A 17235-nucleotide genomic window follows, 5' to 3' on the forward strand; every position below is an offset into this window, starting at 1 on the left:
GATTGTGCAAACTGAGACCTATTCCTTTATTTCCTTTTTTTTGTCCTTTATAGTTCCATCTGACATGGCATCTCTTGGGCTTTCCCGGAGGTTGAATTTTTATTTTTTTTTCCCCTTATTTAAAGTTGACTTACATCAAAAGGGAAAAGAACGGAAATAATTGAACTTTCAGCTACTGGATCAGCATATGTGAGTGGAAATTTTTCAAATATGATTTATTTCCATTTTTCCACATCAGATAATATTTTGTTCATGCAACTGCTTGATGTTTGGTTGCAAGGGGTATTGGTATGATTGCTTGGTAGCAACAAAGTTTAGTACTGGATAAACCTATCAAGATTGAGCTCGTCCAGGTTTCCAATCTGGCTCAGCCATACTCAGACAAAGTTAAGTTATTCTCATGCTATTCATCAAGCATCTTAAATCCTTAAATCTTTTCAAGATTAAGTGCAGACAAGCTGTACACAAACCATGGATAAGATTTGCACCGACAGAACTTTCCCTGCTACCAAACAGCCCCTTAGTCTTGTCTGGATTGCTCAGAATTAGTTGTAGATAAATGCAATAGGTTATAGTCTTTTGGATTTGTCCTAATAATAAGAGTGATGAGATAGATGCAAGGTCGTATGGATCAACTACCCTTCCTAGTATGATCGATATAGGGCATTCATTTAATTTTTTTTTTTAAAAAAAAACTATCCATTTTCCGGCCATTGGTTAAATGATTAGCATCATCCAAAAAATTAATTTTTGAGAGGGACAGGCAATCAAAGGTGGGCCGGCCCTACACGATGGATCAGTCTTTTTTTTTTTTGTCATTAGTGTTGATGGTCTTAAGATCATGGGACCTTTTCTAGTATTATAAATATGGATAATCCATTTTCTGTCCATTCAATTAGGATTATGGTATCAGACTGATTTTTTAAAGGAATGGGCAATGAAAGTTGGACCTCACCTAACAAAGCTAGGTGTGTAGCTGGCATTAGTCTCATCCACTAATGTGTTTATTCACATTGTATGTGGACCGCCCTCCAAATTTATTGTGTTTGTACAACATTCATGGTAAGGTAATCTGTGACTATTGATCCTTGTGTCATCTCAGCATGGCTAGGTGGAGGTGTGCAAGCCACACATGTGGTTCTTTCCGTACACTTGGAATATGTATCAATCAGAGGAGAAAAGCTTCTTTTGGGCCTTACATGAGTAGCCCACCAGCACCATTTTTAGGTGAAAGAAAGGCAAATGGGTTAACCCTTTTCGGCCTACGACCAGTTATTTACAACCACTTGGGAAGCATTATGATATTTTCGAGGGAAAATTAACTAAATATAGATTGTAGCGTACGACCGGTTGAAGGTGATTATTTTTCATAGAAAAGAACAAAACATGCATGCCATTGCTTGTATTTCTAGCCATGTGATAAATAGGTGCCTTTGACATCGACCCAACTTCACGTGGGTTGATGTTACGTTGTCCAAGATGAACGTGACTATTGTGTGGTGTAGATTCAAGATGATGGTCATAGCCCATGCCTCAGTTAGATGGGCAAGAAATGAGAAAATAGATGAATGTGAATACCATCTTATATTCTTCAGCCTCTATCCATATTTCACCGTCTTTCTCTCCTTCCTTTTTCTTGCATCCATGGCTGTCAATGGGCTGGGCTGGCCCGTTTTGCACCACTATTGGTTTGTCAGTGGGGCCCATGCCTACAATCTAAGGCCACTTATTAATTGGGCTGTGTTTAAGGGCCTGTCAGCATGGTCCAATCCACGCTTCAAGCATACTTTTGTCATATATCATGCATGGTGGGCCACATTTAATGAACAGCCTAGATCTTGCAAAAAAAAAAAAAAAAAGTTGGCCTGGTTTTGGCCATGTATGATTATTACAGGCAAGGCTTGGGTCTATGTTTGAGTCAGCTTGCCAGGCTTGGACCAATCTAGGCATGTCCTGTTGACTGCCCTTGTCAGATGTCTCGGTTGGTATCATGGTTAAATGACAAAGTGATGGCTAGGATCTACTCATTCCTTCTCGTGTCAAGTTGGGACTCAGATGTTCCATTGGAGTGACCCAAAATAGAAAATTAAAACATTTTATATTTAACTTACAAGGTGAAAGAAAAGAAATTATCCACTAAGTGCCACGACTGAAGAAGCATTTCCATCCTGATGGTCCAATAAGCACTAGACCCTCTTGTGTGGCTAGGATTACCAACTTGAATATGTTACTGAGAAAAGTCAAGAAGCTTATTTGGCAGTGGAGTGTTAAGCTATTTTGTGACTGATCACAACATCCAATAACTTATTCATTACATCTTCTGGCAATTGATAGCAATTTGGATTATTTTAAAACAGTTAGTAAGCCCAGGTGTGACATTTAAACAATCATTAGGGGCTATGACACGTGGGATGCACGTCCATGGAAGAAGGAAGAGAGAGAAGATATAGACAAGGTGGGGTCGCTCTCTTTTTTTAAATGTAAGAGGATATCTTAAATTATAAGAATTTCCTCTATTTTTATAAAAATCTCTCTCATCTACTGCCATTCTCAAACTAATTGTGAATATTAAATTATTTTCAAGTATTGGCTTTTTTGATAAAATTTGAATTGTTTATTGAATACTTAAAACATTTAAAAAAAAAAAAAAAAAAAACTTTCCATATAGTAGTCGAACTTTAGTTAAAATGTTTTTGAATATCCTTTTTGAATATTTGAAGTTGAGGTTTGCCCCAATACAGCCTGATGCACTGGAATACCATGCATTTAGACTTTAGCCTTAGAATCCGAGTTATATTTTAATAGTCTAAACCATTTATATGATGAAAATTACTTTATATAGTGTAAAAAAAAGATTTGAAAGCTCCCTATTAGCTTCAATCCATTGATAATTTAACTTTTTCATTTCAGGGCATTATCCCAAAAAGGAAGCAGATCCAATTATTAGATGGACCATTCCATAAGAAAGAGTGGTGATTGACCATCCTACCATTAAAAACTTCCTAGGGTGCACTTTAATGTTTTCGTAGTGTTTATTTGCCATCTAATATGTTGATAAGGTCACATAAGCTGGGATGAAGGGAAAAAACAAATATCATCTTTATCCAAAACTTTTGTGGCCCATTAATGGTTAATGGGCCCTGTTTCTAGTGGTATGGTCCACCCAATAATTGGATCTGTTTCATTTTTGGAACAATGCCCTAAAATGATCTAGAAAAGCATATGGACAGCATGGATACATAATACATACATCAAGGTGGGCCCCATGGTAATCCCATGGTAAGGGTTGCATCATCTTGGGTGAGGCCGGGGTCTGGTATTGTACACTAGTCCAATCGAGTCGAGCTTGGCACAACTCGGTTTGACTCAGCCAGTAGCTAACCTTAGCTCGAACTCGGCTCGGTCCTCAAGCCTGTCTTGTTAGCTCGGCTCAGTTTGGTCAACAGATCCGGCCAGTTCAAGCCGAGTTTGAGCCTGTGCGGTATTTTCTCAAACGGGTAGAATGCATATTCAATTTCTCACCGAATGTAAAACAGTAACAATATTTCATTAGTATTTCATCAAACACTTAGAGAGCAACATCAAAATTAAACAACCGAGCGAGCAACTTCAAAATGAAACAGCTAATGTATCGATTCCTTCCTCGCCAACACTTCCTTGAGTCATTTCGTCAAACACTCGGTGAGCAACATTCATATTAAAATAACCGAGTCACCAAGCTAATTTGATCCAAGTAGGTTTAAGTTGAGGTTCGATCCGAGTTGAGTCAAGTCGAGCTCGAGCAAGATCGAACTCAGCTCGAAATTTTTTCAAGCTCCAAAAATCAGGTCCACTCGGTCTGAATCCAATTTCAAGCCGAGGAGCTAACTCAACTCGTGTACAGCTCTATCGGTGTCTCACCTAATCCGTTCTTACAGGTGGGACATCATTTAAAAATTAATTAGTGGCCGTGGTTTTCTCTGATTGAAAATAAGAGGAATTACTGGTCCTGATGCATCACCATGTGAAGGAGAATTATAAGTGGGCCCCAGGTTGGATGATCTAGACGGTTCAGATAATAAGATAGAAGACACTATCTAGTGGGCTTCCCCATAAATCTCTGGACGGTTCCTGGAGTCTTTCCTTGGCCATCTATTTAAAAGCCACTAATCAAAGGCCGGGATCATCTAAGCGTGCGGGTCTTCAGGATATATCCTATCGATGGTAGTTCCCATCACTGGAAAACCAAAATTTGGGCGGGACTTGAATGATCTAATGCATCAGGACACTATCCACCTCCTGATGAATCAGGGCCGTTGAAATTCCACTTTATAATATATTAGAAATAAAGAAAGAGATGGTGACGATTCAACATGAGCCTAGATAGGGAGTGGAGGCATCAGAGTCAATGGCTATTTAAGTAAATAATCGAATTCTCTGTGGCAAAATAATATACTTTGACCTAATCATGTTTCCGTATATAGCATGGATTTGACTTTGGACGCACTGGGCCCCATCTAAATTCAGGAGGTTTATTAATCCCACGCACGCGTGTGGCCCATTGACAATGAAGGACCCCCATCTGCTGATGTGATTCATGTACGAAAAATCGGAACCGTCCATTAGGTGGGAGATATGTGTTGATTTACTTATACGGAAATCAGATGGTCAACTTATCATGTGGTACGCGATTTATGAAATAAGTGGATGGCTTAAAAGTACCTGTTTGACTCTATTTGTTTGGTAGTAAAAGCCTGATGAGTGACGCAGCCGATTTTCTGGCCATGACATCTACAGGGCAGTGGACGGCTCAGATGTTGATATGTTTACCATTTTAACATATTTGTATATATGCGCGTGTGGAATTACGACATGTTGTCGTGGATAAAGTCGTTGGAACCATAACATACTCTGCAGGAGTATTGTATATCTTATGCATGCATGGACCCTACAAACGTATGCATGGCATGTACCTCAATCCAAACCGTCAAAATCATGGACCCCGTTACTAATGGGTTATGAGATAAGGCGTTGAAGTGATTGGCTGATTATATTAAAAGGAAAAATGAAATCAAAGAGCAAAGGAGTTTCCCGTACATAGAGCCTCCTAGCCAGTGGACGCGGTTTAGATGATGACCCTACCACCAGCCTTAAAGCGGGTGTCAAAAGTCTGTGGGGCCCACCACGATATATGTATTTTATTGGAACCGTCCTTTGATTTTGCAAGCTCATTTTAGATATTGGCCCAAAAAATAAGTTAGATCCAAAGCTCAAGTGGACCACACCATAGGAAACAGTGGGGATTTAACTCTTACCGTTGAAAACTTTTTTTTGGGGGTATTTTCATCTAATGCAAAATATATCTTTGGACCGAGCTTGAAGATTAACGGCTATTGGACCAATCTAGAAGATCAATGATCAGATGAGAAGGATGAATGGTTTCATTGGATGGACATTTACAATCAACATCCTGTATGAACTAAAATGGTTTGATTACATCCACCGACTAATAAATACTTGCACGCATTGCCACCCTTTAAATCCTAATAAAAAACTATCATTTTAAAAAAAATAAAAAATCACATCCATGTGAATTACCATATGTTGAAGCTACGTGGGGCGCTCTGTGACGTGAGAGAATTATCTAAACCGTCCATTAGGCGAGTCTTATGATAGTAGGCTTCTATTAAAAATATAGCCTAATCCATGACTTAGGTGGGCCACACCAAAGGGAACAAAGGGGAGGGGATCCCTACCATGAAATCATATTCTTTGAATCAAAGGTTAGGATTGTACAAGCAAACCGGTTGCTAAAGGGTCGATTGGTGACAGTGGACTGCACCATCTACTCGGTCTAATTTGAGTTAATATACGACAAATGTACCATCTACAAATACCCGCGTATCCAACGTCATATACAGCCATATACAGCCAGAGTATCAAATAACTCCCCTCGTCCTTAGTCCTGACACGGAGGGGAAAGTCGTCGAAACTATTGCAGGCGTTCCCCTCGTCCTTGGACCTTAGTCCTTGCACGTGCTCGTCAAATGGATGGACGGTTTGAATATAACACATAACTCATGATCAGATTCATGGAATTTGCCGACGGCAATACAGCATCTATATAGTTGGTGTGAGGTACACTAGTCAAATCCGTTTCCTTCCTCTGTGTCTGTATGACCTAATCAACCGATTGGATGCCAAATAAACAGTACAGTGGTCCTTAGGAGGATTTTAATGGTGGATATCCAATCACTATTGTTTTCCTGTGGTGTGATCCACATGAGATTTATATTCCTGTCATTTTCGGTTTCAGGCCGATCGGTAAAAATGGATGACCGGAATGGATGAATCACATACATCATGGTGGGGCCCACAGAGAACCGACCATCAGCCACGGGGCTGGTGGCAGGGGGAGTAGCCAATCCGTTCCCGAAATCGCCATATCTGTGTGGGGCCCAATAATGACGTATGGTCGGAATCAAAACCATAACTGGGTGAGACTTCATCTTAACCGTACATATCTCTGGTGAGACGCACCTTATGAATGGATTGGATGGCATATACAGTACATTGTAGACACGTATTCCATCTGAAAGTTTCTCTGGTAGGCATCACTGTCCCTAATGTCCTCGATCGTTCCCTTCGATGTGGCCTACTTGTGTCATAGATCAGTAGAATTTTTTGTCAATGGTCCTAAAATGCAGTTTCACGTCTAGTGGAAGGATTGGATGGTACCTAAATATCACAGTGGGCCCCATATAGCAGAACGTATAGTAATCAAACGTGAAAAGATGAAGACTACTCTACTCGGAAGCGGATTGCCTGCGACCCCTGGCCCGGGCACAGAGATATATCCATGACAAATCCACTCTGTCCATCTGTTTTGTAAGACCAGAATAGGACAGGAAACTCAGGCAGATCCAAGACACAAAACGGTGAGGATTGAACGCCTGTGATGATAGAAGTTTTGTATCATGACGATATTTGTACCTACAGTTATCTGACTGGTAATAACCCTGTGAACGGTTTGGATTGCATATAAACATCATCGTCAGCTCCAGGAAGGTTTCAAAGGCGGAATTTTCCATTTTAACTGTTTCGTTTGTGTGGCCCACATGAGTTTTGGATCTTCCTGATTTTTGGAATCCTATCCTTTTGTGGTCTTTCAAAACAGATGGACGGAGTGGATTTGTCACGGACATCTCTGTGAGCCCCACAGCCCTGGCTCTGGCATATCTATGTGCCAGGGTCGCAGGCAATCTGCTTCCATGCTACTCCGGGAGAGTGTAAAGTATGATACACAAGCAGTTAGAAATTAAATATATGAAATGTAATTAATTTAATTTAAACAGTCCAAATCATGTCCCTTTTTTAGATGTATCCTGATGCAAATATCATGATTGTTAGATTATTTAATTATCTGATTGGTGGACATCTATTGGACAGTTAAAATGAAAAACCTATGGTTCTGTTTCAACGAGTAGCCAAGAATCAAAGGTTAGAATTGTTTAAGCAATCTGATTTTGGACAGTGACTTGTAGTTAAAAATCATTTAGTTGGTTTAAGTTAATGGATGCCACATCTATAATTTAGTGAATGTGTAAACTTCCCTCTGGTGTGGCCCACCTGCGTTATGGATTGACCTGATTTTTGGCAACCAAAGTGAACACGAGGGGGCGCACATGATGGACGGATTGGATGTCATTTTTATGTCAAGGTGGGCCCCACAAATACTCTTATAGAATAAGGTCATGGTCCTTGTTTAGATATATCCTTATACAAATATCTTGATTATTAGATTATTTAACTATCTAATTGGTGGACATCTATTGGACAGTTAAAATGAAAAATCTATGGTTCTGTTTCTACAAGTAGCCAAGAATCAAAGGTTAGAATTGTTTTAAGCAATCCGATTTTAGATAGTGACATGTAGTTAAGATCATGCATGCGACGTCTACAATATCGTGGCTGTGTATTGGGTGTAGCATGCACAAAAAGTTCCTCTGGTGTGGCCCATCTGAGCCATGGATTGGCCTTGTTTTTGGCAAGCACAGCGAACACGAGGGGGTGCACATGATAGACGGATTGGATGTCAATTTTTATGTCATGGTGGGCCCCACAATTGCTCTTGTATCATAAGGTGATACTACAAAGCTTCTTGGTGGAAGCGTTAGTGGAAGCGTTCTCTAGAAAAGTTTTTTTTTTTTTTTTTCAAAAGAATGGATGAACATACCTTTGTATACAAACCCCCCTTGGAGACAGATTTTCCTTTGGAACTTTGAAAATGACGTGGCAAAAACACATTATAATCACCCAATCTCCCTTCTTTTATTGAAGGATGGGTGTTCCCCCCGACAGCTACATTGATCATAGACATTCTTCAATCTCTCAACTCCATCTACCTATTCATTCATTCAATTCTCTCCCTTCCACACCACGTCCCACTTCCCATTGACTTCCACACCAAGATCACCAACCAAAATCCAGTGATACCCATGAAAAACAGAGTGGCCCACCAGATCTCTTGTCCATCTCCAAGCTCAGTAATCCCACGTGGCAATCAATGGTCGCACCAAATGGCTGAAAAGCACATCTATTACCAAAAAAGATTGGTTTCCATGCACCTTTCCCACCACCCTTCATTCTCCTGTCTTTTGGCTGTCAGCTTCTCTTGCCCCATCATCACCAACAAGAATCAGATGATCACCATCTCTTATCAGCTCTATATCATCAATTTCAGCTCCATCTTTGGTGAGGACTTTGGTGGGCACGAACCCGAATTTCTTAGCACAAATGTCGAGCAGCTCTTGAAAAGATTCTGGAAGGAGCATGAGTTTCCTGGCCGCATCGCCCTTCTTGGGGCAGCTAATTGTGATCCTAGCACGGTGAATGCCGCATGGCCCAATGCATCTTGCGGGGCCCGCAGAATGAAGCGGGCTCCTCTCATCTGCGTGAGCAGCAGACATGATCCCAAACAGTGAGTTGTGGAAGTTGTTGATCTTACGCCTGCGAAGGTTGGTCCCCCAAGAGCCCCCATCGCCAATGAGGGGCATGCTGTCATGGGATGATGGGCGGATTGATGGCTCGCTCTTGAACTTCCCAATGAACTTCACGCTTGGAGGATTGGAGACCAGGATGGAGTGATCAGCACACTCTTTCTTGGCTTGGAAGAGGGCTTTTATCTCTTCGTGGCCCTGTTGATCAGCCAGAGCCCTTGCAGACCAACCTTGGGCATCGGGTTTGTCGATGTCGGCCCCTTGGTCTAATAGAAATTTGACTGTGTTGTAATTCCCCTCGCAGACAGCGACATGGAGAGCGGTTGTTCCATTGTTCTTAGGCAAAGTGACATCACCCCCATAACGGACAATGTGCTTGAGCAGTTCTAAGTTGTTTAGCTCAACAGCCGTGCAAGCAAACTGGCCCACATCACCAGAGTAGATATTTGCACCATTCTCCACCAGCAATTTGATCACCGATTCATGTTTTTGGAGAATTGCTTCCCACAGAGGGATACTTCCTTCTGAATCTGTGTGAATTTAAAAAAAAAAAAAATGATAAAAAAATAATAATTTGGGGTTGATTTAATGGACAAGTGGGGACGTATGTGCCACACCCAAACCCCGGGTTGTGTGGGCCTCACTATTTAGATGCTGTGACCCAAAATATAGGCCTGTCTAGTCATCAGGAGGGCCACTCATGTGTGAAAAGAATGGAAGGTTAGAGAACTCTCTTAAAGGCACACATTATATTTACATGTGTGACTCATATGATGATTCGATATCAGTCTGATTTGTTGGCAATAGATCTACTTGGTGTGGCTCACATGGATACCTTAGATGTGGCACACATGTGAGACATTCGTGCCTGTGGTCCGTGGTCTCATCCAGGCGAGCATGTAGAATTAGCGAATCTGATAATCATTATAGAACACAGCACTAGAACATATGGTTAATGGGGGTGGTTAATACACGAGCGTTGCACCATCAAGGCTGCGGGCATTAAAATAATAATAATAATAATACTGAAACCCATGTATTAAATGGTAAAATAAAGGGTATTTAGGCTATCTAATTTCTTTGAAGTAAAAGAACCCGATGTGAGCAAGATCCATGTATGTTTAAAACATTTTATCAAGACATTGCAACGAATGACGACTACAAAATGGGGTTGAACTCCATAAAATGCAAGAGCGGCAGTTGGTTCATCACCTATAATAGAGTAGAATATGGAAAAGGAGACGACCACAGAAAATAATATCGATAGACCTTCATTTTATAAGGGGAAAAAAAAAGCCCCTCACCATGAGATGATGGGCATTGATGACAAGAGAAAATGGGTTTTTGTAGATGTAGTGCAAGTAGTATGGTTCTATCAAAGTCAACACTCTTGAGTCATTAATGTATTCCATGAGGCAACCTTACAAAAATGGCAAAGGAGACATAAAGAAAGGGTATGTAGACATGCAGCCCCTTTGTGGATAAAGGATAAGAGAATCCATTTAAAACTATCCTGATTTCTATAGCAGAAAGTGACTCTTGTGGTTGATATTAAAATATATAAAAAAAAAATTTGAAGTCAACCAAGATTTATGAAGGACAACGCGTTTTCAGTTAATGGATTTCTTTAAAATAAGAAAGAATGTGCAAATATAACTGACATTCCACCATACCATTTTGGGTAGTGAACAAGGATATACCAAGAAGGAAATTGCACAAATCAACTGCAAGAGGAAGGAGTCTAAAGTACAACAACTGAAACATTGAGGAAGAAATCTTGAAATTGGGTAGGATGGACCGAATTGAAGTCAAAATTGGGTTACAACAAAATTCCTGCAGGTAAATTTGGAAATTTCCCCATTTGGTGACAGATGGGATGCGGTCGGCTGAAAAAACTAATGAGATGGGAATGTTCCTGAGCAGAAAAGTGTGGTTCCTGTTACATGAGCTTTGGCCCAAATGCAATAGTGGACTGGTTCCGCTGAAAAAGCTGAACTAAAATCCCGGTTCTTAGGTATGTCCAAATGAGCCCTAATGGACTCACTGAATGTGATCCAGTTTTGTTAGTTGTACATCTGCTCTACGAATTAAAAGAAGAAAAGAAAGAAAAACAACCCAAAGGAGAAAATGCAAAACACAATCGCAAAACAAGCAAACAGCAAGAGAGGAAATAAAGAAAAATGGGCTTCTAGAGTTTTTTTTTTTTTTTTTAAAAAAAAAAAAAATTTTAAATTGAAAGATGGCTTCTAGAGAATTAGAGTCTGCACAAGCATCAACAATTTCGGAAGTTTCCGAACATACCTCTGCTGTTGGGTTCCGCCCCATAATCTAGGAGGAGGAGAACACAGTTGTCACTTCCTTTTGATGCTGCTATATGCTGAATACATATAAAGAGCAGGGAGAAAAACTGAATCAGCGACCATTGGGAGAACAGATCAAATCATGTAGAATAGAAGCCAAAAGAAATGAATCTACGAACCAGTGCAGTGCGCCCGCTGTTGTCTGATTCGTTTGGGTCCAAGCCACGTCTCAATAGCTGGTGCAGTAAAAGATCATCTCCTCTGATTGCAGCAAAGCATAGGCTGAGAGGTAGGTCCATCCTACCCCGAGCGAGCATGTTCTCTGTCTCTGCTAAAACTCCCTCCATCACCGGGTCTTTCATCTCTTTCAGATGCTGAAAAAGCAAAAAAAAAAAAAAAGGAACCACAGAGGGCATCACATTACATAAACGGCATGTTGAGAGTGTAACAATATTCATGTCATACCATACAACTTTGTCTTTGTGCATTTTGGAAATAACTTCACGTGTTCTGTATACCACTTCTGAATTTTGTTCAAAAACTATAAACTCAACAAGTAAATGAAATTCTTCAAAAAGAAAATAGTATTCTTTGAACATCTTCTCTTGACAGTAATTATAATTTCAGCGAGGATTCTGATACATGCGGGCCCATGGTTCAATGACCTAGACCATGGGCCATACCATGGATGGGGAATGCTCCAAAAAGTCCCCATAGTCAAAGATCCTAATCCTTCAATCTTTGGTCTATTTTCCTTGAATGTGGACATTATTGTATTTTATCTCGTTTTACACCACCAAGGTTAGGAATAGGAGTTTCCAATGTAGGGGACTCAAGGTGTTCCTGTTCGTGGGTCAGTCCCATCAGATCAAATATGCGAATCGCCTAATCTTGGGCCTCACATGCACATAATCCAGCTCATCTGAGAACTCAGTTCACTGAGGCACAGTACCCCTATGATTCCTCTGCAGTAAGATACAATCCCATAATGACATGAAATTTCATATTTATGTATAATAATTGTATATGGGGTTCATGCGTTTATGGACCTGAAGGAGATTGTTCATTATTATAGTTCCATCTCCAACATTGGACTGAACGATGTTCAAGAAGGAAGTACGATTCAACCGCAGTAGCTGACACAACCGTTTGGTGCGGACTGTGAATAGCTGTGGCCTGTAACAAAGCACTCCTATCTCTCCGAAACAATCTCCTACCCTTGCCTCTCGAATAACCTGCACTCATGCATGCACCCATGTTAGAGGACACTCAATTACACTACAAGTTTTCCTGTTCTGTGTAACTGATATGGCACTACTTGCCTGTTCTGTTCCATTCCTGTATTGGATAAGTTCCTGCAGAGAAGATGCAAGAAACCGAAACTGTCAATTGTAGGAACTAATCGAGAAAGCAGAAAATTACGACAGACCACAAAAGAAGTTCCTAAGTTTCAACTAAAGTAGACCATCAGTAGGTTTTTTTGTTTTTTTTTTTGAAAGGTAACCGTAAAGGGATTGAACCCTGGATCACTCACATACACGACACTAGCTCTACCAGCTCATCTAACAAGTGGGAGACTAGACCAACAGTAGTTTGATACATTGGCCAACGAAATTTTGCTATGCTTCTGAGTTCTGATCTGGAGGAATTCTTGCAGACAGCCATGAACAGTCCCCAACCCAAATGCCAACACGGCACGAGCAAGATTTGGGCTGTTCATTACTGTGTTCTGGCCCCAAAAGAGGCCAGATTGATCATCAGGTTTCCAGCACATATTAACAGTGGGGCCCAACTGATGAACAACCAAGAATTGTGGCAGAAAATGTGCCGAATGAAGCAGTAATTTTATTTTATTTTTTTACTTTTTTGAGGGAAAATTTCCAAAAAAGAAGTTTGGAGTTTACCACAGCACCGGTCACCATTATGTAGAAGTCCGTCGGTGCTTCATTCTGCAAGATCACATCTTCTTTGGGAGGAAAGTACTCAGCTTTCATCTCTGAGACCTTCGAATTTCCACAATACAATGAGGCAGCATAAGAGAAAAATAAATAAATAAATAAAAATAAAAATAAATGAGAAGGTATTGGCAAATGGAATGGCGAAAATTTACAGCAGCTTACCAGCTGGAAAAGCAAGTCATTTGAAACCCCTCGGAACAAGTACATCTTATCGACAAGTTCGTAGAAGAGGAAATGTGAAATACTGGACCGGATGGCTTTTGGAAGGGAATCGAGAGTCTCTTGCTGCTGCAGCCCCTCTGAGTCCGTTCTGAACTTCAAACACAAGTGTGCAAGCATTTGATCTTGCAGCCGGGCAGGGAGCTGGTTTCGTTGCGCAAAACTCGAAGCTGCTTGAATTGTGTCTCTCTGCCATTGCACAAACATAAGGATCTCAGAAATCAGGGGAACACGAACCTATGAACCAACAATGCATCATCGCATACTTGTAAATATCATAGTATGTGTTTCCCACCATTTCTTAAACAGTGGTGATATCGACCATAAACATTGCATTCATGTCAATCAGGACCACCTAAATCATGGGATCCATTCTTTATGAAGCATAGACTGCAAATCACACAAACCAAGATCTTGACAGTCTGATATCAGCCATCAAAACTTGGAGCCCAACAGTTTTTCTTTTAGCTGTCCACTTAAAGGCCATCAAATGGAAGGTTAGGATTGTCTAATCAGTACAATTTTTGGGATATTTTCCATCCACAATGGGGATCATGATTCAGATGGCCTAGATTGTATGCCACATTTACTGTGCATGAAGCACTGCCATGTGGGAAATGGTGGAACTTGCACAAAGTAGTCTTGCCCATGATTAGAGTTATGAAATACGAAGGTGCATTCCAATAGAGCCTTGTTCTCAATATTTACTAATCTACGATTCAAAAAAAAAAGAAAAAAGCTCAAGCAACTGTGAGTAAGAAAACGCACAAATTTCCTAGTTCGACTGGTCCCATGGACGACCAAATTGGTCATGTTTCCGATCAGATAAGCTGTCAAACCAAGGTTGAAGAGCATGTAGAAGATGTCAAAAATCATCTCCCTCGTATTCTGGGGATGCAAATCGCCATACCCGACAGTCGTGAGAGTGGTGATCGACCAGTACATGGTAGTCACATAGCGGATCCAGAGACTTTTCTCACGGAAGTTGCCCATAGCCATCCCAATCCATGTGTTATGAGGGTCATGATACCTTGCGGCAAGAAGATAATAGAAGCACCCAGCACAATGAACTGCGAATAGAGTAACCTGCAAAAACATTCCGAAATGATTATGAGAGTTGTTAGTGAAAGATTCCCTTCCAAGAAAAACACCAAAAATACTTGATTTTTTTTAAAAAAAAAAAAACAAACAAATACTTACACAGATAAGTTTTGCACATCGGACCCAAAAGTAGTTGAACTTTCTGTCTTTCTCCAACCTGTTAAAATCAAAGAGCAAAAAGAAACATGTCACTCTTCTGAATGCTGAACACTATAGAAATGATCGTGAAGCCGCCATCGCAGCAAACATTAAACCAATTGTTCTGAATTTTTCCACAATCACCTATCTGTGGGCCCCTAATCAAATGGCCAGGATCGTCCAATATCCACAATTTTTTGAACATCTCCTGGGGATGACGGGGCCCTTCAGATCAATGGTCTGGATAACCGGACCAAGGTCCCCACTCACACAGTCTGTGTGCATCAACAAGCACATCTTGATGCATCAGGGACTTCTAAACCTCCTACAAAAGAAATTTGGAAATTGCATCCCATTTGCAAGATTCCATGAAAGAACTCAAAAGTCCAAATCCTTGTGCTAGTGCTTCACATCCAAATCAGAGAATTAAAAGTCAAGCAAAAAAACTATCTTCCATTTCTCTACCTAATTCCATGAGAAACTGAAATTGGTCATACCTGGCAAACATCGAGCTGACTCTGCGTAGACGCCAGAGCCGAAGCATGTTGAAGAAACCATATGACCGGAGCTTTGGTGGCAACATCAGCCGTGTCCATTCAGTTGGGACTGTGGAGACGACATCAAGAGCAAACCAGGTGCTCAAATACTTCCAAGCGATCTGCTTTTGGCTGTCCACAAGCAGATAAGTCCCTCTATCTAGGTAGGCCACGAAGAAAGTCAAGATGATATCTATGGCGAAGAACCCATTAACGACATTGTCAGCCACAGATAAAGCACCCTTTGGCTTCTCAAGGAATCCGAATTCGAATGGGGATACCCAAGCGGTATAGATGACTAGAATGATAAGAAAAGTCTCCCACCCTCTGCACAGATCAGATTCAATCCACATTAATTCAAGCAAGAAATCACATCATTTTTTAATAATCTCAGTACTAAACTCCAAATTCCCTCAACTATGACCATATTTACTCATTAGAGGACGGTTTTTTATCCAATTACAAGCACAAATGCTATGAAATCCTCAATACTGACAACTGTTTCGAAGCCTCGAAATGATCTAAACTTCAATGCAAAAACTTTTCTCTAATGAATCCATAAAGGGTCCTAAAAATCACGATGTTGAATATATATATATTCTTTTCTTTTTCCTTTATTGAGAAGATGTTGAATCATTTTCTACCATCTTATCAAGAAAAATTCTTTAAAAAAAAAAAAACAAAAAAAAACAACAACACAGCTAACATTTCCGAAAATTACACAGTAAGGGGAAAAAAAATTCCAACGCAGATGAGGGTGGTTTTGACCAGTAAAATCCTCAAAATTACAAGTAAATTACACAAACTTGATTTTGCATTCATAGCAAGTTTTTTTTTAACCTCCTTTTCTTCATCAAATCTACTAAAGGGCATACAACATGCAATAAAAAATCACGTAAAAAATATCTAAAATCCACAATTATTTTTTAAAATTTCTTTTAAGAGAGAATTTTGTAAGGAAAGGGTTACTTTCTTTGAATAAAATCAAGAAGAGAAAACCCAAAGAAATGATGATATGAAATGAAAACTGTAAAAACTAGAAGTGATTTTTCAGAGCAAAATCAAATAGTAAAACCTCATATATCAAAACCATTTTATTTTTAACTCTTATATTTCCATATACTCACATCAAAACGACTATTTGTCAGCTAATTATCATTGAAAACAGAACATGCAAAAACATTCAAGAAGACATACATCATACTAAGAAAAAAGATTAAAAAAAACCATCATTTCCTTCCTACATTTCAATATCATATCAACACAGAAAAACATAATAAATCACTAAAAAACTCTATAAAAAAACATATGAAAGAGGGGAAATGTCAAAATAAACAGAAAAAAAAGAAAAAGAAAAAGAAAAAAGAGAAGAAGCCACCAATCAAAACCGTTACAAGAATCCAAAATTAAATAAATAAATAATTTCAATCAGAATCTTGAACAACGAAAAGAAAGAATTAGAACATTCCCCAAAAAAGAATCAGAACATTCCCAAAATCCATTATAAAAGGACAGAAGAGACCCATATTCAAAAATCGAAAGAGACGAGAGAAAAAAGGAAAGAAAGAAGAGGAACCTGTAACGATGATCGTAAGGGGAGACGATGAATCTCTGGAGCTTGACTCTGCGATTGCTTCGAGCGCCTAGAGACGGAAGCAAACCACTCGATAGACTGTAATGGCTTCCGTCCCTCGACATCTGCTCCGCCGCTTCTTCCCCGCATACTGACACCCTGAATACTCCTCTCTGATTCCTCCTCTCCGTCATTGCTGCAACAGATCAAACACCTCTCTCTCTCTCTAGTTCGCTGGCTCGCTCTTATATAGGCATGTGTTCGTATGTAGCTCTGCTTTCGTTCTGAGTTGCTTTGCGGGAAAGGACCGAGGGATTTCTACTCGAGTTCGTTTTGCCTGTCGAGACTTCGGAGTCTAGCATCCGTCGCCGCAACCAACTGGCCCTACATGCTGGGAAGTTCCGATGATTTGAGCCGTCCAGATACCCTTGG

The 17235-nt window shown here is 40.1% G+C and overlaps 1 protein-coding gene across 1 annotated transcript; it reads right to left on the reverse strand.

The window, feature by feature from the left end:
• Nucleotides 1-8179: 8179 nt before the first annotated feature.
• Nucleotides 8180-17184, reverse strand: LOC131255730 (potassium channel AKT1-like). The gene is made up of 11 exons (XM_058256533.1): nucleotides 16807-17184; nucleotides 15192-15557; nucleotides 14656-14713; nucleotides 14224-14541; nucleotides 13399-13644; nucleotides 13183-13281; nucleotides 12601-12633; nucleotides 12328-12513; nucleotides 11458-11652; nucleotides 11280-11355; nucleotides 8180-9508 (listed from the first exon to the last, which is right to left on the reverse strand). The coding sequence occupies exons 1-11, from the start codon at nucleotides 16995-16997 to the stop codon at nucleotides 8622-8624; spliced, it is 2655 nt and encodes an 884-aa protein (XP_058112516.1). The 5' UTR covers nucleotides 16998-17184; the 3' UTR covers nucleotides 8180-8621.
• Nucleotides 17185-17235: the final 51 nt, after the last annotated feature.

The sequence above is a fragment of the Magnolia sinica genome, chromosome 1, assembly GCF_029962835.1.
Source record: "Magnolia sinica isolate HGM2019 chromosome 1, MsV1, whole genome shotgun sequence".
In the NCBI taxonomy this organism is placed as follows: Eukaryota; Viridiplantae; Streptophyta; class Magnoliopsida; order Magnoliales; family Magnoliaceae; genus Magnolia; species Magnolia sinica.

Coding starts and splice junctions, on each gene's coding strand:
- LOC131255730 (XM_058256533.1), bottom strand. CDS start 16,997: ATGACGGAGAGGAGGAATCAGAGAGGAGTATTCAGGGTGTCAGTATGC. Junction 14,542..14,655: donor GATGTGCAAAACTTATCTGT/GTAAGTATTTGT, acceptor ATGTTTTTGCAG/GTTACTCTATTCGCAGTTCA. Junction 13,645..14,223: donor CCAGTCGAACTAGGAAATTT/GTGCGTTTTCTT, acceptor GTGCAATGGCAG/AGAGACACAATTCAAGCAGC.